The 22,322-nt window shown below is 41.8% G+C and overlaps 1 protein-coding gene and 1 long non-coding RNA gene across 4 annotated transcripts in view; one reads left to right on the forward strand and one right to left on the reverse strand.

The window, feature by feature from the left end:
• Nucleotides 1–11,106, forward strand: part of LOC147455665 (uncharacterized) — a 43,662-nt gene extending 32,556 nt beyond the window's left edge. For all 3 annotated transcript variants that reach the window (XR_015188404.1, XM_086514404.1, XM_086514405.1), the window contains one exon: nt 10,801–11,106. Coding sequence is in view for 2 of the 3 variants with exons in the window: in XM_086514404.1 (XP_086370530.1) it covers nt 10,801–10,871 (71 nt within the window). In the remaining variant the exon portion in view is untranslated. The remainder of the gene's footprint in view (nt 1–10,800) is intronic.
• Nucleotides 11,107–11,366: 260 nt separating this feature from the next.
• LOC147455666 (uncharacterized) lies at nt 11,367–12,181 on the reverse strand. Its single transcript, XR_015188406.1, has 2 exons — nt 11,966–12,181; nt 11,367–11,882 (listed from the first exon to the last, which is right to left on the reverse strand). It is a non-coding gene; the product is annotated as an uncharacterized LOC147455666 (long non-coding RNA).
• Nucleotides 12,182–22,322: the final 10,141 nt, after the last annotated feature.

Raw genomic sequence — 22,322 nt, forward strand, 5'->3', positions numbered from 1 at the left:
TTGACTTTCAATAAGTATGATGGTGAGATGGATGCTACGGTTATTCATTCTTGGTTGCATCAATTTAATGTTTATTTTGCGACAACTAAGAAGACAAGAAATAGCAAGGTTTTGACGGTGGCTATGTACCTTGCCGGTGATGCCATCACTTGGTACCACGCATGACAAGAGGCACAGTTAGCCGTGCACCTAGAGGAAGCCAACGAATTCACACCCCTTTCCTTCAATTGGGCTGATTTCCAAGACAAGCTCAAGGCGCGATTTATGCCACCTCCGTACCTTGCACGATTGAAGGACAATTGACACGCTCTCAAGCAAAATGGTATGCCAGTCATGTCTTTTTCTAACCGTGTTTTGCAGCTAGGTACTCAATTACGCAAATCGGATGATTAGCGCAAAGAGGCTTTCTTTTTTGGGTTAGACGAATATATCAAGTTTGATGTAGAAGTCTTCGATCGAATCGATCTCAACAAGGCGGTAGCGATTGCTCTCGCACAGGAGATAAAGCAATAGAAGTAATACAAGTTAACAAGGATTCAACAAAGAGGTAAGGTAGCATATCCTCATCACAGAATGTCATCACCGCTATTATAGTAGTACACATTTTTGCCTTTAGTTGGGCTGCCCTTAACACAATTTTTATTAGAAAAGGAAGTGCTAGAAGCGGAAGAGGAAAGCGCGAGGAGAAGTGGTGAAATGTATCCCTTCATTGGTGGTGTTGTCGTCGTCATTGCCATTGTGATTTTCATCACTATCATCATCATCACTATGTGTAGTGAACGTGTCGTCCTTTGGAGAGAGAGCCGCCATTGTTGCCGCCGTTGTCGCCTTTAGGGCAAAATTGGGGTGGATGCCCAACTTTACCACACTTTTTGACTTTGAAACAATTTTGGAAAGAGTGGTTGGTTTTCCCACAATGTTTACATGCTCTCTATGGGTGCCTCTTTAGTGTGTGTGCTTGTTTTCCTCCTCTTGGAGAGAGTGGATGATACTCTCAAGAGAGGGAACTAGTTCTTTTTCCTTAAGCACGGTGACTATGTACTCCTATGTAATAGGTAAGGATTTAAGAAGAATAGCTATTTTATCATCCTCATCTATGTTGCATTGAATATAAGCTAATTGGGTGCAAATACTCTTAAGCCTATTGACAACACTTGATAGTGTTTCATTGTCATGCATAATGAGTGAATAGAGTTGCATTTTAAGGGCGATCTTAGAATGCTCACCCTTTGCCCCAAAAGTTCTTTCTAGTGAATCCCATGCAATTTTAGCGGAAGTGGCTTGATTCAAGTGATGCACTATCTCATCCGCTACACTAGTGAGTAGAATACCTAAGGCTTTCTCATCTTTTTGTGTAAATTCCCTTTGTTGTTATGCCGTTAGGTTTCCCCCCCCTTCGGTAGTAATCATACTCCATAGCCCTTTCTTCATCAAATAGCCCTTGAGCTTGACTTGCCATGTATGGAAGCCAACTCCATTGAAGATTGAGACGTCATTGTTACCCATAATGTTAGATAATGTAAGCAAGGGGGTCCTATTTCGAGACTCTCGAAATGGTGTCTACCTTTTTACAAAAGCAATGTATGCGGTAATGAAGAATGAAGACTCAAAACATGCACAAATAAGCTCCAAATGTTATCGAAGTGTGCCTTGAAGTATACCAATGTGTCGAAATGATTTGTAGAAGCTCTCCCTTGATGAACAAAGCTGAAAATGAGTGCAAAACAGAGAATTAATTCTCTGATTTGAAATTGAGTCCTTGTTGAAGCAAAACGGCCTTCGAAATGAGCTCTTTTCTTCCCGAAATCGACGTAGATGGTGCCCAAATTGAACGCCCTTGTAACTCAAGCTTAGCTTAAGGAAGCCTCGAACAATGATTTAGAGGGCTGAAAATGAGGTTTTAATTCTCTGTTTTGAAACAGAAAATTAAAAACATGTATAAATAGACTAGTTTTGGTTGCATAAGCTAGCTAGTCTTGCCCTTTTGTCCTGTAGAGCTTGTAGAAGACTAATGAAGAGATTAAGAGTGGATTAATGATGATTCAATGAGATTTAATGGGCTGTTAAAACAGAAAATGAAAAGCTTCTTATTAGAGAGAGAAACTAGAGAGAGAAAATGAGCTAGTCTAGAGCTAGTTTGCACCAAAAATGGTGAGAAATGGTGGAAATGATTAGGGGCTGTTTAGGAGAGCTTAGAAGCTTTCCATGGAAGCTTGGGGGGGCTGAGGAAGAAGGTGAAAGAGAATGAAGATTAAACTTTTTCTCCTTCCCTTATTCTTGGGAAAGTGAGCCACCCACTTAGCCACTTGCCTCCCTTTGTTGACTTTTGGCCACCTTTTGCAAAAACGTTTTTGACAAGTGGGGGATGAGAGAGAGAGAGAGAGAAAAGTGGTTACCACACTTAGCTAAGAGTGCACACACACTACCTAAAAGTGAGCTAGTGGCCCATGAAGATCTTTAATGCTCTGATACCAGTTGTTGAGAGATTTAAGGTGGATACACATATGAAGCATTCATACTTGTGTGTGTGTGTCTGTAGATGAGAGAGAAACACTCTAGACAAAAGGAAAGCAACCTTATATTACTAGAGCAAAAAGACTTGTTACAACCATGAGAAGAGAGCATCTTATGTAGGCTTCAAAGGTGAGTTTCTAGAGAATTCTAGGGATCACTCCCGCATGGCTAGGTAGATAGAGAGCTAGTGTTTAACTCCCACAAACACTAGCTCTCTATCTACCTAGCCATGCGGGAGTGATCCCTAGAATTCTCTAGAAACTCACCTTTGAAGCCTAAGGTTGCTTTCCTTTTGTCTAGAGTGTTTCTCTCTCATCTATACACACACACAAGTATGAATGCTTCACATGTGTATCCACCCTAAATCTCCCAACAACTGGTATCAGAGCATTAAAGACCCTCATGGACCACTAGCTCACTTTTAGGTAGTGTGTGCATTCTTAGCTAAGTGTGGTAGGCACTTTTCTCTCTCTCTCTCATCCCCCACTTGTCAAAAACGTTTTTGCAATATGTGGCCAAAAGTCAACAAAGGGAGGCAAGTGGCTAAGTGGGTGGCTCACTTTCCCAAGAATAAGGGAAGGAGAAAAAGTTTTCTCTTCATTCTCTTTCACCTTCTTCCTCAGCTCTCCCAAGCTTCCATGGAAAGCTTCTAAGCTCTCCTAAACAGCCCCTAACCATTCCCACCATTTCTCATCATTTTTGGTGCAAACTAGCTCTAGACTCGCTCATTTTCTCTCTCTAGTTTCTCTCTCTAATAAGAGACTTTTCATTTTCTGTTTTAACAGCCCATTAAACCTCATTGGATCATCATTAATCCACTCTTAATCTCGCCATTAGTCTTCTACAAGCTCTACACGACAAAAGGGCAAGACTAGCTAGCTTATGCAACCAAAACTAGTCTATTTATACATGTTTTTAATTTTCTCTTTCAAAACAAAGAATTAAAACCTCATTTTCAACCCTCTAAATCATTGTTCGAGGCTTCCTTAAGCTATTCCGAAGCTTGAGCTACAAGGGCGTTCAATTTGGCCACCATCTACGTCGATTTCGGGAAGAAAAGAGCTCATTTCGAAGGCCGTTTTGCTTCAACAAGGACTCAATTTCAAATCAGAGAATTAATTCTCTGTTTTGCACTCATTTTCAGCTTTGTTCATCAAGGGAGAGCTTCTACAAATCATTTCGACACATTGGTATACTTCAAGGCACACTTCGATAACATTTGGAGCTTATTTGTGCATGTTTTGAGCCTTCATTCTTCATTACCGCATACATTGCTTTTGTAAAAAGGTAGACACCATTTCGAGAGTCTCGAAATAGGACCCCCTTGCTTACATTATCTAACATTATGGGTAACAATGACGTCTCAATCTTCAATGGAGTTGGCTTCCATACATGGCAAGTCAAGCTCAAGGGCTTTTTGATGAAGAAAGGGCTATGGAATATGATTACTACCGAAGGGGGGGGAAACCTAACGGCATAACAACAAAGGGAATTTACACAAAAAGATGAGAAAGCCTTAGGTATTCTACTCACTAGTGTAGCGGATGAGATAGTGCATCACTTGAATCAAGCCACTTCCGCTAAAATTGCATGGGATTCACTAGAAAGAACTTTTGGGGCAAAGGGTCAGCATTCTAAGATCTCTCTTAAAATGCAACTCTATTCACTCATTATGCATGACAATGAAACACTATCAAGTGTTGTCAATAGGTTTAAGAGTATTTGCACCCAATTAGCTTATATTCAATGCAACATAGATGAGGATGATAAAATAACTATTCTTCTTAAATCCTTACCTATTACATATGAGCACATAGTCACCAAGCTTAAGGAAAAAGAACCAGTTCCCTTTCTTGAGAGTATCATCCACTCTATCCAAGAGGAGGAAAACAAGCACACACACACTAAAGAGGCACCCATATCTCAAGCATTATATGTCTCTAATTCAAAGAGAGCATGTAAACATTGTGGGAAAACCAACCACTCTTCCCAAAATTGTTTCAAAGTCAAAAAGTGTGTTAAGTGCGATAAAGTTGGCCATCCACCCCAATTTTGCCCTAAAGGCGGCAACGGCGACAATGGCGGCTCTCTCTCCAAAGGACGACACGTTCACTACACACGTAGTGATGATGATGATAGTGATGAAAATCACAATGGCAATGACGACGACGACAACACCAATGAAGGCATACATTTCACCACTTCTCCTCGTGCTTCCTCTTCCGCTTCTAGCACTTCCTTTTCTAATAAAAACCATGTTAAGGGCAGCCCAACTAAAGGCAAAAATCTGTACTACTATAATAGTGGTGATGACATTCTGTGATGGGGATATGCTACCTTACCTCTTTGTTGAATCCTTGTTAACTTGTAGTACTTCTAAGTGTGAACCGCTTATCACATGATGTTGAATCCTTATGAGAATCATCAATGTTCATAAAGTGATGAACCCCATATGTTTGTAATGTTGGACATAATGTTGAATTCATATGAGAACCGTTATGTACCACATCCTGTTTTCTTTGTGAACTTCAGTTGGTAGACGCATGTGTTTAAGGGGACATTTGTGAGTTAAACACTAGCTCTCTGCCTACCTAGCCATGCGGGAGTGATCCCTAGAATTCTCTAGAAACTCACCTTTGAAGCCTACATAAGAGGCTCTCTTCTCATGGTTGTAACAAGTCTTTTTGCTCTAGTAATATAAGGTTGCTTTCCTTTTGTCTAGAGTGTTTCTCTCTCATCTACACACACACACACACACACACAAGTATGAATGCTTCACATGTATATCCACCCTAAATCTCTCAACAACTAGGCTAACACAATTGCTAAACCTAAGCTTACTCCAGATGAAAAGGTAGCACAAGGAATTTCAGGAAGATACATCACGTCGGAAGAGCAAAGCACTTATTCTAAGGAAGGTCGTTGTTTTCATTGTCACATTAAGGGTCACATAAAAAGAACATGTCCTAAGCTTGAATCGAATGAATCTAAAGAATCCACAGGATCCACTTCCTCTGTCAATGCAATTAATGATAACACGAGTGTGCCCCAAGTTTCTCCTGACCCTCCCATTGATGAGTCTCTCATTAAATGTTATGGTCATATGACGGGGCAGCGCTGTCATATTGTTTGACCCAAGTAGTATGCATGATGTGATCAGTCCCTCTCTTGTTGAGAGAGCCCGCCTACAGGTTAGTTAGAAATCTCCTCTCAAGGTCTCTGGCTTCGCTCCCGGTATGGACTCTCTTATCACAAAAGAGTGCCTTGATGTGTTGTTTACAGTTCAACAAGCTGCTTTCCGTAGAAATTTTTTTGTATCTCTTCTCTTAGGATGTGATATGATTTTGGGCATTCGATGGTTTTGTGAGCATAACCCTCTCATTGATTGAGCATACGTTCACTTTTAATGCCAAAAGTGACTCTCCCATTGTCATTCGTGGAGAGAAAGTTGTTCATTTTCCCTCTCTCATTGCTAATGTGCAGGCGAAGATTGAACGGATTCAGGAGAAGGAGACTCTCAGTCTCTTCTTCTCCCAAGCATAACACACATGATTTGCATGATAATAAGCATGATAATGATGAGCATGATGATTTGAATGCCAATGATTTGCATGATGATTTGGATGACAATCACAAGCATGATGATTTGCATGATCAAGATGTGATTTCTCACAAGCATGATGATTTGCATGAAGAAGATGTGATCCTTCACAAGAAGGATGAGTTAGTGGATACTTTTTCTAGCGAAACTAGCCTCATTGCATATTCGATCAATCACGAAGAGCTGATCTTGGCTCTCGAGCCTAGGTCCAAAGAACGCATGATTAGTACGCATGCATTGTTCGAGCGATTCATTCGCAATCGTTTCCTGTATTTTCGTCAGCATCTTTATGTGATCCCTTTTACTAGGCATGACATATTGTACGTTGAGCACATTTCACTTATGAATGAGCACGAATGTATGCGGATTTTTCATGAAAAGCTGAAAAGTATGCATGTAAGGAAGTCACATTCCATGTCTCTTCCTTGGCATGACACATTTGTAGAAAGAGCACATGAAAGTATGAGCACCAAGCATGGGCATTTCCGTTGTGAATTGCCACAGTCGATTGATTTAGATCAGAAAGACGAGATTCGATCTCATTGTTTGCGTGTGTGTGGTAAACGGTTTTGCACTCCATCTATTTGTCCATCTACATTGCATGCACAATCCTTAAGGAAGACGAGATTTTTTCCAGTCACTTTACAAGGAATAGGTACGTTCATGTTTTTGTGTTGGAAATGGTTTCAGGAATTTTCAGCCATGGAGATTCTTGAAGAAGAAAGAAGCATGCCTCTACACGAAGTTGAAGCATTTAAGGAGCCACAGAAGACTCCTTTCGACACGACCCAAAGAAGCGAAGTTCAAGTACCGCACGACCCACACATCAAAGTGGGCGAGCGAAGAGTCCCTTCCAGAATTCCGACGATCTCCCTCGACGCCATACAGTTCGGTACCAGTACCTCACTTTGAAAAGGAGGGGATGTCACGTGACACATCCAACCCTATGTGTTCGTGGACAAGCTACAACACGACAAGGGTTCAGTCAGTCCAGTCAGTCTAGATTAGAAGTGATCTGGAACTTTTGTGAGTCTGTTCGCAGACCATGCATGTCCAGACACTTGATGTAGATGCATATCTTCTGGTTGCACACAGCATAATCATAAGCATTCCCATCAGAATCCTTTAGGGGAATTTTCCAGTGCATTTAGCCTATTTTCCCTATTTTTGACATTTTTCATTTATTATTTTTAAGTGACTTTTGTTGGAAAGTAGGTAGGGCAAATTGAGTAAGTTTGTATATAAGCAAACCTAGACTAGCACTAATTGGCAGAAGAGGCAGCAGGAGCACCAATGCTCAACAGGTAACTTCTTAGCAAGAACCTCCCTTGGTGGCGTTTTCCCTCCAAGCAGAAGACTCCCCTAGCCCTAGCGTTTTTCATCAACATCAGCCTTGGCGTTTTCCTTAGCAGATACCCATCGCCAAGAAGACCTCAGCACTAACGTTTTGCATCATAGAACCATAGCCAGACCATCTCATTTGTAGCGTTTTCCAAAACCACAGATCGCCCACCTTGCATGGCGATTTTCAACAGATAAAGACCAACAGATTTTCAGCAAATAAAGACCAACCAATTTCAGCAATGAAGACCAGTCATATCAGTGTTTTTAGGAGCAGAAATATAGCAATGAAGAACCAGCCATACCAGCGTTTTTAGGAGCAGATTTCAGCTAGCAGAATTCAGCCTATCAGCGTTTTTGGACAACAGATAGAAAGCGTCAGTTTTCAACCCTTAATTCGGTCTCGCCATCCCCGTGGTCATCATCAATCTAGCCTAGACTGCATCAGTCACATGCAATCAGTTTGTACCAGTTTGTGCAATCAATAGTAGACCACTCTCGCCAACAAGAGTGGGGCCTTCGGAGGAGGGTTTTACGTCTCTGGTGTCGTATTCTCTTCTCTATCTCTCAGTCTCATACACTTGCACCACAGTGTCCATTCACTTTGTTTCTGATCATTGCACTCTCTCATTAAGAACGGAAGGCTCTCCCTTCCATAAGAACAAAAAGGAACCTTGAGCACAGTTCGGAGCACTCATCTTGAGCAAAGTTCAAACATTCATTCCGCTGCACCTTACAATAAAGAAGCACATTGAAGACTATTTAGCAGTATGAATTGGAGGAAATATTTTCTCCACTACAGTGTGCGTCCCAAACTTCAGCATGCAGTTGACTCCGAAGATCCTGCTTCTAGGTTTTCAAGGACCACATGTACTCAATAAGAAGTTCTTTTAACATACCCACATAACACGACAGCAATAGTGCACATCCACCATCCACGCTATCACCTAATCACAATGCCCTATCTGGCCTTTGAAATCACCCACATGGTGCTTGATTGCACGGTCCTTGTACCTAGTACATACCAAAGGTGTTAAAGTTTAGGCATCTCAAGTGAACTGCCCAATGTGAACCCAGTACTTATTTTGGCTTTTAGGGATTTATTTCACTTATTTGTCAAAGTCTGGGTAGGGCAATTTACTAGGATTTCTATATAAGAAACCCTCAGCCCCCATTGTATATTTACTTGTTATCTCATTGCCTCGGTTGATTAATTCAGTGCATCTCTCTCTCTCTCTCTCTCTCTCTCTCTCTCTCTCTCTCTCTCTCTCTCTCTCTCTCTCTCTCTCTCTCTCTCTCTCTCTCCACGCTTCCGCATCGTCGACTTTGACATAGTATCAGAGCTTCAAGCTTAGCCATCGATAGCCTTGGTGAAGGAGCGGTCAAAGGAGGAGAGAAGACGCTAGCAGAAACTGCCCATTGCCTTGCTTACCATTAAACGCTGGCTTCCAGCAAGGCGGAGTGGCTTCCAGCAAGGCGGAGTCCCCCACACAGAGACAACGCGTTCTAAAACATTGTCTGTCTTGCTAGTCCCTGGACCCCATGCGGCGCTCCCACAACCCGGCGTGGACAGCGTTTTGAAACGCGTGTCCGACAGCCACCACTCGACGTTTTTTTCTTTGCATTCCTCAGGCAACACTCAGTGCCGATAGCGTTTTGAAATGCGTGCCCGGCAGCCCACCACTTGGCGTCGTTTTTTTTTGCCTTCCTCATTCGACGGCCCGCTATCCCACTTTGAGACAACATTTTAAAACGTTGTGTGTCCCATTGCTAGAGGCGGCTCGGAGCACTTCTAAGCCACTGATCGGCAAGGAATCATCGCGTGCGGCAAGTGCGAGTTTGGTGCCGCGAGTTCGGTTCGGGTGCGGGTTCGGTGCGGCAAGTTCGGTTCGGGTGATTCAATATAGCTCCCCCTTGCTCAAGCGCCAGTGACAAACTGAATGGCAACAACTACGCTCATTGGAACTTGATTATGCAGCTTTGGTTTACTCGGAAAGGGTTATGGGATATTGTCGACGGATCGGAGCCTCGTCCCACGAGGGACCCCCACAACAAGTACACCCGCCTTCAAGATGACGAGCACACCAAATTGTGTGTCGATTGGGATGCGTCCAATGCGAAGGGGATGTCGGCCATCGCAGAATCTCTTACGAAGGACTTATCTCCAGCCATTCAAACCTTGAAGACTACCAGCAAAATGTGGCTCAAGCTTGTCGGAATGTTTGATCGTGATTCCACAATGCCAGCAGTCACCCTTCTTAGACAGTTGTTTGAAATCCATTATACCCCTGAGGAAGTTCCATGCAATCATTCCTAATGAAGATTAAAGTTGTGCATGATCAATTGGCAACTATGAAGAGTACACTTACCAGTACCCAGTTAGCTGCTTTGGTCCTTACGAAGTTGCCTACAGAGTATGAAATGCTGGCTAGAACCCTATGGCTATAAGTCACGAAGGAAAAGTTGGAATTTGACGATCATAAAAACATTGAGAAGGAAGCGTGTTGGTTACTCAAGGCAAAATTTAGATTTCTGAGACAATGGACACACATGGCGAGGCACATGCTGCTTCGGACTCCAAAAAAAGGACAAAGTACCGTTGTTTCAAGTGCAAAAAGTGAGGTTATTTGTCCAAGGATTGCAAATCCAAAGGCAAAGACAAAGATTCTGCAAAGAACAAGGGTAAAAGCAAGCAACAAGAGGACAGCAGTGACAATGACTCAGGGAAGGATAGCAGGGAGCCTACTGGTGTGGTGACAACCACACTGGCATGGACTCTCGCCTTCTAGTCACATGTAGATCGGTGTCACCACTAGCATCAACCAGAGAGAGGCTTGTGAGTGGCAGAGAGGGGAAGACAGTGCTCCCTATGTTATAATTTGAACCCTTGTGTAGGAGTTCAAGTTATTGGCGTTTGGGCCCGTAGGTCGAAGTTCAAGGCACATGCCATAGTTACAAGGAATGGCGATTTTCAGGTCCGTGTTCCCCGTTCCCATCCCAATTTCCCGTTCCGGATCCCCGTTCTGTGTTTCAAACGTGAGTATCCGAAACACAGAATATCATTTCATGCATGTTGTCGTTCGTCGTTCCCCGTTCCGAGTAACTATGGCACATGCATCTGGCAGGAAACCAATCAAGCGTATCAAAGACACTATGGATGGGCGCACCAATTCATTGTTGTTGGTCGGATCATGGACAAGATGTGTTCCAGAGTTGTATGTTCACAGTTATTTTTTGAACGTGATATGTTTACAGTTCACGAATGGGGATTATTGGACGTAGTCTTGTCTACAATTCAAATTTTCTACAGAGGCAACCGATGCTCAAGATGGTATTACTTTCAGGTACAAAGTTGAGGAGAGCAACACCGAAGTGTATCCAGTGGAGTGTACAGCTATTTGGGTGTCCATGGTAGCTTCTTCATCGACTTGGTTTCACTATTGATGTCCGCTATGAGCTGCAGAGAGGGTGTTAAAGTTTAGGCATCTCAAGTGAACTGCCCAATGTGAACTCAGTATTTATTTTGGCTTTTAGGGATTTATTTCACTTATTTGTCAAAGTCTGGGAGATGAAAGGAGTGTCTTCAAATGGTGGCATGCGCCCAATTGACACCCCCATTGTATAATTATCTATTATCTCATTGCCTTGGTTGATTGGTTCAATGCATCTCTCTCTCTCTCTCTCTCTCTCTCTCTCTCTCTCTCTCTCTCTCGTCTTCTCACCTTGGTCTACATGCTTCCGCATCGTCAACTTTGACAAAAGGTTGCCAGAAGATCAAATCTTGTTTTAATCAATATGTCCTAATCGTGAATAGATTAATGCCACGAACAATTCTGAGCATTCTAACTCTAGACACTTCAAAAATGACATGTTTAAGTGCTCCGCTCTTTTGTTTGTAAAGCTAATGAAGTTCTACGAACCTAAACAATCTCTAATTTACAATAAACCAAAAGAGTATCTCAAGTCCTTGAACATTGGACCTTGCACCATGCCTTGGAGTCTTGAGAAGGGGCATACTATTCCAAACACAGGTGCACCCGCGCACACACAGGCACACGCATATAAGCACACAGGTGCACCCACGCACGCGCAGGCACACGCATATAAGCACACATGCACGCATTGACGAAGTAACACACTCATGTACAAATCATGAAACAAACAGTAAGGCTGGGATTGCCACGGAGGCACAAACCACCCCCCCCTTTCCCCCTCTTGGGACTCTCAGATTGCCGCTTTGCTCTTCCGCCCCAATCACAGGCTGTGCCAATTCAACCTGCTGCTACACCACAGGATTGCGTTAATTGGTTGAGAAAGCGTTCTTCATCTATTGCGTCCATCCCTTGTGTAGAGGGAGAGCGGAGCTGCCGAGTAGCTTGTCTCAACCCAGCATTTTACTCGACGCTTAGCTTCTGCCATTACAGAACTGCGGACAGATGTCGGTGCATAAAGGAGAACAACAAAGTAAAGAGAATGCATATCTTTGTGCGTGTGGATAAAGATGCATACCTTTCTGCGCAGATTGATGAGGAAGATAAGCATAGGTTGTCTGCAAGATCCAATAGTCAAGATGCCTCATAGACTGGGAGAGTATGTGGAAGAGCCGGAAGCCCTCCACGCACGTGGGAACTCAGGGAAGAAGTGATTTTGTGCCGCTATGGTTGTGTGCATGTTCCTTGCCCCCTTCGAAGTTCGCACGTGGCCACTTCCAACATTTAATTTGTTCCTAAAGGGCAAGGAAGCCCCCACATGGGATCGACAATGGAGAATTGAGCGCACAGATCTCGAGGAGATTGGACGTCAAACAAAATGTCCACGTGGTCGATTTCCTCGGGAATTCGACCGTGAAATTTGTGTTGGATCCACCTGGGCACGTGCCTTTTTGAGTCCCCAATGCCTAAACAAAAACTCGTAAAGTAAACCTCTACAAGCAAAAGTAAACCAAGACACCAAACACGCCCCTTTAAACCTCACAATCAAGTTTACCTTGCATTTTGCACTCTCTCTTCGTTGCAGTAGATCCCACCATCCAAGCTTCATTCAAGACCCCGTGCCCTTTAGTGTTGAGGTTAGGCTTTACCCCTCCTTCAATAGTATAGTTCGAATGGGATCAATGGTGGAGGTAACAATCGGCCTGGGCGTAGACGCACGCTCGTGAAGGAGGGCACCAAATCCGTTCGTATTTACAATATTAGACACCCAAATCCCCTCAATATTTCAATAATTGCAAGCAGGCTTAATAGTGGTTAGAGCACATGGCTTGTTACGGGGAGGACTTGGGTTCAAGACTGGAATTGTGAAATAGCCCAAGCCTACCTGAATTTACTTTTAGCTCCAAAATTACAAGTTTCCCAAATTTACAAAGGCACATCAAACAACCCACGTGCTCCTCGTTGAGCACGTCTTGAGCTAGAAGAGAGAGCGAGAAGGCGCTTACAATTAACAACAACTTGAGGCTTGATTATAAACTTAATCTTGATTGAAAGACTTAATGTTTGATTAACAAACTTGGATTACAAAGCTTGACTCACAAGAACATGGCTAGATAACAAGACAAGAACTAGAAGAGGAGCTGCCTTGGAGGAGCCTCACTACCGGTGTTGGCAAGAATGAGGGGCTTGCAACCCAAAACCTCTATTTATACTACAGTCTAAGGAGGTTAAAGACTTTCTAGGTTCTTCCTTCTAGAACCTTTGAGCTCTTCTTCTAGAACCTTCAAAATGCTTATTAGACCTCTAGATTCTCCTCACACTTCTACAAAATTCTAGAAGCAAACCTTTTAGGTGCTTCTAGAATCCTTGGATCCCTTTGATTTCTTCTAAATGTTTGTAAAACCTTCTAGATTCTAGATGTTTCTAGGATTTCCTAGAACCTTTTGGATTGTTCTAAATGTTTCTAGAACCTTTTAGATTCTTCTCCAAGTTTTAGAGCTTTCTAGAACTCTTCTGGAGCTCGAATCCATGACAATACTCCCTCCTCTAGTGAACGAGTTCCACGGGGAGTAGTTGTCCCTCTTGATGTAGGGGTAGGTTTCCCACTAGAGAATGGTCTTAATCTTCTTTGGATTCATTGACATTCCATGTTTAGAGATGATATAGCCCAAGAACTCCACCTATTTGGTGAAAAAACCATTTCTCCAATTTTGCATACAAATTTTATCTCTCATAATTTTGGAAGAATAATATGAACATGATGGTCGTGTTCTCCTTGATTTCTTGAACATATCAAATTATCATCTAGGTATATCGCCACAAAATCATCCAAACACTTACGGCAAAAGCCATTAATCAAGTGTTAAAAGGATACAAGAGTATGGCATGACAGCATACTCAAAGTGGGGATACCTGGTCTGAAAGGTTGTCTTCCATTCACCTCCTTCCTTTATTCTTACAAGGTTATAAGCACCGTGAAGATCAATCTTGGTGAATACCTTAGCCGCAACTTAGCAGCAACTCGACTAGTTCTAGAATTAATGGCAGAGGGTAGCGATTCTTGATTATGACCTTGTTCAAGCCTCTGTAGTCCCCACACATGTATATAGTCCCATTCTTTTTCTTAACAAATAGTATCCTATTCGTGAATTTGAATGCCATATAAAGCCCTTGGCTAGGTTTTCATCAATGTATTTTTTAAGCTATACAAGCTCATCTTGGGATAGCTTGTATGTTGGAGCAAAGGGTGGTTGAGTCCCTTCATGTAGCTCAATGTCGCAATCATAAGGTTGATGCTTGGGAAGCATGTCCGCATTCCTCTTTTCAAGTACATCCTTGTAATCATGATACCCGGGTGGCAATGCTTCCACTCTGGAAGAATTAATTGGTATTGCATATGCCAAGAATGCCAGGTTTCTATTGGTTGCACGCATGAGGACCCTAGCTCCAACATAGAGTCAATTGACATGCTTAATTTTGTCACATTGTGCCTGTCTTTTCTCAACCCTTCAAGGCCTCTAATCAATGTCTGATTTGTGTAATTCAAGCCAAGATAAGCCAATAATGACTAGATTTGTCGGGGAGCATATGACATTGGAAGCTATGTTAGAGACCTACGTCACCTCCAAAGGTTGGGTTTCATACTTGATGTCTCTCAAAGCAAGTGGGTCGCCATCAATCACCTCTGTATATGTTGGAGTTCGTTTTTCCACAATCATTAATCCTTTTTGCTTAGCAAGTTCTTCATTGATGAAACAAGCACTGGCGCCACTATCCAATGGAGCTTTCATCTCCATTTGATCTTCTGTTACACGAATCCTTATTTGTATGGTGTAGTTGGATGTTGCATTAGTAGGGAGAAATCTCTCTCTCTCTCTCTCTCTCTCTCTCTCTCTCTCTCTCTCTCTCTCTCTCTCTCTCTCTCTCTCTCTCTCTCTCAATAAGCGGATGCGTGCGGAATGCAAGTGCAGGTGTGCGAGTTGAGAAGTATGGGTGGAGTTGTGCTGGATAAAACATCCACACAGGCCCTTATTATGTTTATGTGTTAAAAGAATAAGGTTAAACAAAGAGATGGGTGGTGCCCGACGCCCGGCCAATATGGCCTGCACCCTTACAACCTCCCACTTGAAGTCCATAGTGGCATGTGTTAGTACAAACCTGTACAAATGTGACGCATCGTGATGCTTCACCCTACACTCATAATCTCAATGCAATGTGTAACATAAAAGCATTTTTGCAGGGTTGTCATCCGTGTGAACTTTGGCTAACTCAATGTGTTTGCTAGCCAAAATATCCCGTATCACACGATGCCTGGCCTCGATGTGTTTCGACTTGGAATTCTTTGCTAACGCAATCGCACTCTGGCTATCACAATGTAACAATGAAGTCTGGTATAAACCAAGATCTCCCACTAGACGAGATAACCATACAGCTTCTTTGCTGGCACTCGAAACTGCAACATACTCAGTCTCAGTAGTGGAAGACCAAGTGCAATTTTGGAGACATGATCTCCAAGAGACTACCGCTCCAACAAATAATAAAATATAGCCAGATGTGGATCTCCTGGTGTCCACACAACGCGCATAATCTGAATCAATGTATCCGATTATGGATGCGTCGTTGTTCCCAAAGCGTAAGCACATGCCACATGAACCCTTGATCTATCTCAAGACATGTTTCACTGCTTCCCAATGCCTTCTGCCCGAATTTGCCATATACCTGCTGATCACTCCCACTGCAAATGCAATATCTGGTCACGTGCTAACCATGGCGAACATGAGACTGCCATTTGTCGAAGAATATGGCACCTTTTCCATCTCTGGCTTTTCAGCATCCGATTTGGGGAAATCATTCTTGCTAGGTTTTGCTAGGGTACTCTTTGCTTTCCCCCCTTGCATGTTAAAACATTGCAAGACCTTGTGAATATGCTTTTCATGTTATAGTTTAAGTATTTAACGCTTACAATCTCTCTTGATACGCATACCAAGAAAATGATGTGCATCACCCAAATCCTTCATGGCAAATTGCTTGCTTAAGGCATCCTTGAGAAGTGCAATCTCATATTTGGACTTATCGGCCATAAGCATATCATCCACGTACAAGATCATAATGATGAGGGAACCATCGTTCAAACTGTAGACTGAGTTGGTTTTTCCAAATTTGTGGAGACTATATCCTCAAATCCAAATTTTTGATATTCGACCTCTTTAACAAACTGTCTATACATTTTAGACTCATTGAATATCATTTGTGAGTTGTGTGAAAACACTTTCTAGATTTTGGGTGCCAGAGACAATATCCTATCTCTCCATCTACACCATAACTAATGAAGATGCACTTGTGTGATTTGGGATCCAACTTCTTGCAAAGTTCTTTGGGAATGTGTGAGAATGCTTTACACCCAAACACACGTAATCTATCATAAGTTTCTTCTTGCCAGTCCACATCTCTTGCAAAATCTTGAAATCCAATCGTATACTAGGCGATCTATCGATGATGTGTACAACTTTCATAACAGCCCCTCCCCAAAACTCAAGAGATAAATTTTCCATAAATAACATGGTTGTGCCTCTTTCTTGAATTGTGTGATTCATACACTCAACAATGCCATTCTAAGAAGGTGTGAACGACGTAGTAAATTGTTGTTGAATCCCTCGTTTGCTTCAAAAATTCTTGAACTCTGTGGAGACATACTCGCCACCATTTTCACTTCGTAAAACTTTTAGCTTTCTACCAGATTGCTTCTCAACCATGGCTAAGAATTTTTGAAATGTAGCAGACACTTCGTCTTTCCCCTTCAAGAGGTAGACCCACACCTTTTGAGTAGAGTCATCTATGAATGTGAGGAAATATAGTGCCCCCCCTAGAGATTTGTGTGGCATAGGTCCACATAAATTGCTATAAACCAAATCTAGAGGCTTTCCTGACTGTCGATGTAATTGCGAAGAAGGTTGCCTGTTTGCTTGCCATAGATGCAATGCTTACATAAATTGAAATAAAAAAAGTTTAACACAGGTAAGTATCCTAAACGTTGACGAATTTTCATTCCTTTCTTGCCACAACTCAGTAGAAGGTTGCTCAGCTACATAGATAGAACTCTCTTTGACTGAAGATACATATTAAGAGTACAATGATCTAGATTTGTGACCTTTTATGACAACCAAATTTGCCTTATGCACTATCCAAGAACCATTGCCAAAAACATAGTATAGCCTAGAGCATCAAGCTGACCAACTGACACCAAACTCTTAGTCAGTTCAAGAACATATCTACCATGAAGCATAAATTCAGTGCCATTTATCATGCATAACTTGGCATCTCCCATACCGCATATATCAAGCGGACATGGATCTCCAAGCTTGATTGAACCATGCATAACAGTATATGTGGAGAACCATTCCCTATGGGGAGTAACATGGAAATTAGCACCCAAATTAATAATCCAATTTTGTGCATAACACTCATCAAGAGCCAATAACACATCTGGACTCAAATTGCAAGTGAAAACAAGCACATCTGATGGCTGCTGCATGTCAAGAACAACTTCTAGAGGTGGAAATTCAACCATATTGATCTCCTCTCTCTTTACATTTCTCTTTGGAGCGTCAGACCTCACAATAGCTTTGCCCTTTTCACGATGTAAAACGTGACAATCTTTTTTTAAATGGCCTTTCTTACAACAATGATAGCATTCTACATTTCTCAAGTCATTCGACTCTTGCTACAATTCTGGCGATCCGTACGATCCTATAAACGACCACGGCTGCAACTATGTCCACCTCTTTGCCTATGGCGATTATGGCCACTTGCCATATATGCATCTCCATGCCCACCATTATCAAGAGATTAACGTCTAATCTCCTCAGTGAGAAATATAGTTGTAACATCATTGGACTTCAGTTTAACGCTTGGTGCAGAGTTACTAATCGCAATATTGAATGTATTCCAAGAAGGAGGCAAAGAGCATAGCAAGAAAATGGCCTTCATTTCATCATCAAAATTCACCCCTTTTGATGTCAGCCAAGAAAATGTGCTATTGAACTCATTCAAGTGTGCACTAACACTACTACCTTCTTTCATATTCAAGCGCATAAGTTTCTTCATCAAGAAAACTTATTAGAAGCACTTTTTCCATCCCAAGTTGCGCATAGAGAGTCCCACGGGCATTAGTAGATAGGAAGATCTTTCTCTCTCTCTCTCTCTCTCTCTCTCTCTCTCTCTCTCTCTCTCTCTCTCTCTCTCTCTCTCTCAGTCTCAGTGAGCAGGTGCATGCGGAATGCAAGTGCATGTGTGCAAGTTCAGAAGTATGGGTGGATCTATTATGGATAAAACATCCACATGCCCTTATTATGTTTATGTGTTAAAAAAATAAGGTTAAACAAAGAGATGGGTGGTGCCAGACGCCTAGCCAATATGGCCTGTACCCTTACAATCTCCCACTTGAAGGCCATAGTGGCATGTGTTAGTACAAACCTGTACAAATGTGACACATCATGATGCTTCACCCTACACCCATAATCTCAATGCAATGTGTGAACCGCTCTATGGCTAAGCTCTTTGTAAGAGCGTTTGCAGGGTTGTCAATCGTGTGAACTTTGGCTAACTCAATGTGTTTGCTAGCCAAAAGATCTCGTATCACATGATGCATGACCTCGATGTGTTTCGACTTCGAATTCTTTGCTAACGCAATCACACTCTGGCTATCACAATGTAACACTGAAGTTTGTTATATACCAAGGTCTCCCACTAGACGAGATAACCATACAGCTTCTTTGCTGGCACTCGAAACTGCAACATACTCAGTCTCAATGGTGGAAGACAAAGTGCAATTTTGGAGACATGATCTCCAAGAGACTACCGCTCCAGCAAATAAGAAAACATAGCTAGCTGTGGATCTCCTGGTGTCCACACAACCCGCATAATCTAAATCAGTGTATCCGACTATGGATGCGTCGTTGTTCCCAAAGTGTAAGCACATGCCACCTGAACCCTTGATCTATTTCAAGATATGTTTCACTGCTTCCCAATGCCTTTTGGCCGGATCTGCCATATACCCGCTGATCACTCCCACTGCAAATGCAATATCTGGTCACGTGCTAACCATGGCGAACATGAGACTACCATTTGTTGAAGAATATGGCAACTTTTCCATGTCTACCTTTTCAGCATCTGATTTGGGAAAATCATTCTTGCTAAGTTTTATATATGCAACCATTGGGGTACTCAATGCTTTCCCCCCTTGCATGTTAAAATGTTGCAAGACCTTGTGAATATGCTTTTCATGTTATAGTTCAAGTATTTAACGCTTACAATCTCTCTTGATAAGCATACCAAGAAAATGATGTGCATCACCCAAATCCTTCATGGCAAACTGCTTGTTTAAGGCATCCTTGAGAAGTGCAATCTCATCTTTGGACTTATCGGCCATAAGTATATCATCCACGTACAAGATCATAATGATGAAGGAATCATCGTTCAAACTCCTTGTGTATAAGCAGTGATCTTCTTGGCTCCATATATAACCTTGGGATTGAATGTACTTATCAAACTTGATATACCATTTCTTTGAACCATATATGTACTTATCCATATATAAGCTTGGGATTGAATGTACTTATCAAAATTGATGTACCATTTCCTTGAACCTTGCTTTAGACCATACAAAGATTTCTTGAGTCTACACACCAAGTTTGCCCTTGTTGGCTTCTCAGGCTTTATTTCAAAACCTTATGGCTGCTTCATAAAGACATCTTCTTCAAGATCCCCATGAAGAAATATCGTCTTCACATCCATTTGGACCAATTCCATGTATTTAGTGGCTACTAAACCAAGCACAAGATGAAGTATAGTCATCTTGACTACTAAAGAAAAAATCTCATCGAAATCTATGCCTTTCTTTTGCTCTAAGCCTTTATCAACCAATCTAACCTTATACTTAGTCTTTTGTACACCCATTTGCAAGGCAATGCCTGTTTACCCTCTGTCAATTCCCAAGTTTGATTGGCTAAATTTGAGTTATACTCAGATTGCATAGCTTGCTTCCACTTCACGCTATCTTCCATTTGAATAGCTTCTTTGTAACAAGCGTGTAACAAGTAGGCTCATCATAGTCAATGACTAACACATAGTCCAATCTTAGCTCAAACCGTTCAAGGACACGAGATACACATGTAGATCTCCTCCCTGCTTGACTGTTGGATTCCGCTCTCTGGAGCACAGCTAGTGGTAGGAACATCACCAACAGACTGAGTTGGTTTTTCCAAATTTATGGAGGCTACATCCTCAAATCCGACTTTTTGATATTTGACCTCTTTAAGAGACTGTCTATACATTTTACACTCATTGAATATCATTGTAAGTTGTGAAAAACCTTTCTAGATTTTGGTTGCAGAGACAATATCCCATCTCTCCATCTACACCATAACTAATGAAGATGCGCTTGTGTGATTTGGGATCCAACTTCTTGCAAAGTTCTTTGGGAATGTGTGAGAATGCTTTACACCCAAACACACGTAATCTATCATAAGTTTCTTCTTGCCAGTGCACATCTCTTGCAAAATCTTGAAATCCAATCGTGTACTAGGCGATCTATTGATGATGTGTACAACTTTCATAACAGCCCCTCCCCAAAACTCAAGAGATAAATTTGCCATAGATAACATGGTTGTGTCTCTTTATTGAATCGTGCGATTCATACACTCAAAATTGCCATTCTAAGAAGGTGTGAACGACGTAGTAAATGGTTGTTGAATCCCTCGTTTGCTTCAAAAATTCTTGAACTCTGTGGAGACATAGTCGCCACCATTTTCAGTTCGTAAAGCTTTTATCTTTCTACCAGATTGCTTCTCAACCATGGCTAATAATTTTTGAAATGTAGCAAACACTTCGTCTAATTTACCCTTCAAGAGGTAGACCCACACCTTTTGAGTAGAGTCATCTATGAATGTGAGGAAATACAGTGCTCCCCCTAGAGATTTGTGCGGCATAGGTTCACATAAATCACTACTACGAACCAAATCTAGAGGGTTTCCTGACTCTCAATGTAATTGCGAGGAAGTTTGCCTAGTTTGCTTGCCATAGATGCAATACTTACATAAATTGAAATGAAAAAATTTTAACACAAGTAAGTAGCCTTAACATTGAAGAATTTTCATTCCTTTCTTGCCACAAGTTAGTAGAAAGTTGCTCAACTACATAGATAGAACTCTCTTAGACTGAAGAGACATATTAAGCGTACAATGATCTAGATTTTTGACCTTTTATGACAACCAAATTTTCCTTACGCACCATCCAAGAAACATTGCCAAAAACAGTAGTATAGCCTAGAGCATCAAGCTGACCAATTGACACCAAACTCTTAGTCAATTTAAGAACATGTCTAACTCCACAAAGCATAAATTCAATGCCATTTATCACGCATAACTTGACATCTCCCATATCGCATATATCAAGCTAACACGAATCTCCAAGCTTGATTGAACCATGCATAACAGTATATGTGGAGAACCATTCCCTATGGGGAGTAACATGGAAACTGGCACCCGAATCAATAATCCAATTTTGTGCATAACACTCATCAAGAGCCAATAACGCATCTGGACTCAAATTGCAAGTGAAAACAAGCACATTTGATGGCTGCTGCATGTCAAGAACAACTTCTAGAGGTGGAGATTCAACCACATTGATCTCCTCTCTCTTTACATTGCTTTGCCCTTTTCATGATGTAGAACATGACATTATTTTTTTAAATGGCCTTTTTTACAACAATGATAGCATTCTACATTTCTCAAGTCATGACCTCGACTCTTGCTACAATCCTGGCGATCCTTACGATCCTATGAACGACCGCGGCTGCAACTACGTCCACCTCTTTTCCTATGGCGATTATGGCCACTTGCCATATATGCATCTCCATGCCTACCATTATCGAGAGATTGATGTCTAATCTCCTCAGTGAGAAATATACTAGTAACATCACTGGACTTCAGTTTAACGCTTGGTGCGGAGTTATTAATCGCAATATTGAATGTATCTCAAGAAGGAGGCAAAGAGCATAGCAAGAAAGTGGCCTTCATTTCATCATCAAGAAAACTTATTAGAAGCACTTTTTCCATCCCAAGTTGTGCATAGAGAGTCCCACGGGCATCCAACGCTTCCCACTAATCATCAATGTAAACATTCTCTCTACGCTCTTTCAATGGCATTGTCAGGCCCTTGTTGACTAAGACATCAAGCATACATTGCTTCCAAAAGTTAAAGTTGGTGCCATCAAATTTCTTTATGTAGTAACAACCATAACTCAAGAGAAAATGACGAAATATCTATGGCAAAAATCGTTGGGAGAATGTCGGCAGTGTTTCTTCTAAAATAGGAGTAGAAACTCAACACAAAATGCAGCAAAATCATTGGCTATAAGCATTCAAATGTACCAAGAA

The sequence above is a fragment of the Adiantum capillus-veneris genome, chromosome 6, assembly GCF_014529385.1.
Source record: "Adiantum capillus-veneris isolate H3 chromosome 6, ASM1452938v2, whole genome shotgun sequence".
NCBI classification, from domain to species: domain Eukaryota; kingdom Viridiplantae; phylum Streptophyta; class Polypodiopsida; order Polypodiales; family Pteridaceae; genus Adiantum; species Adiantum capillus-veneris.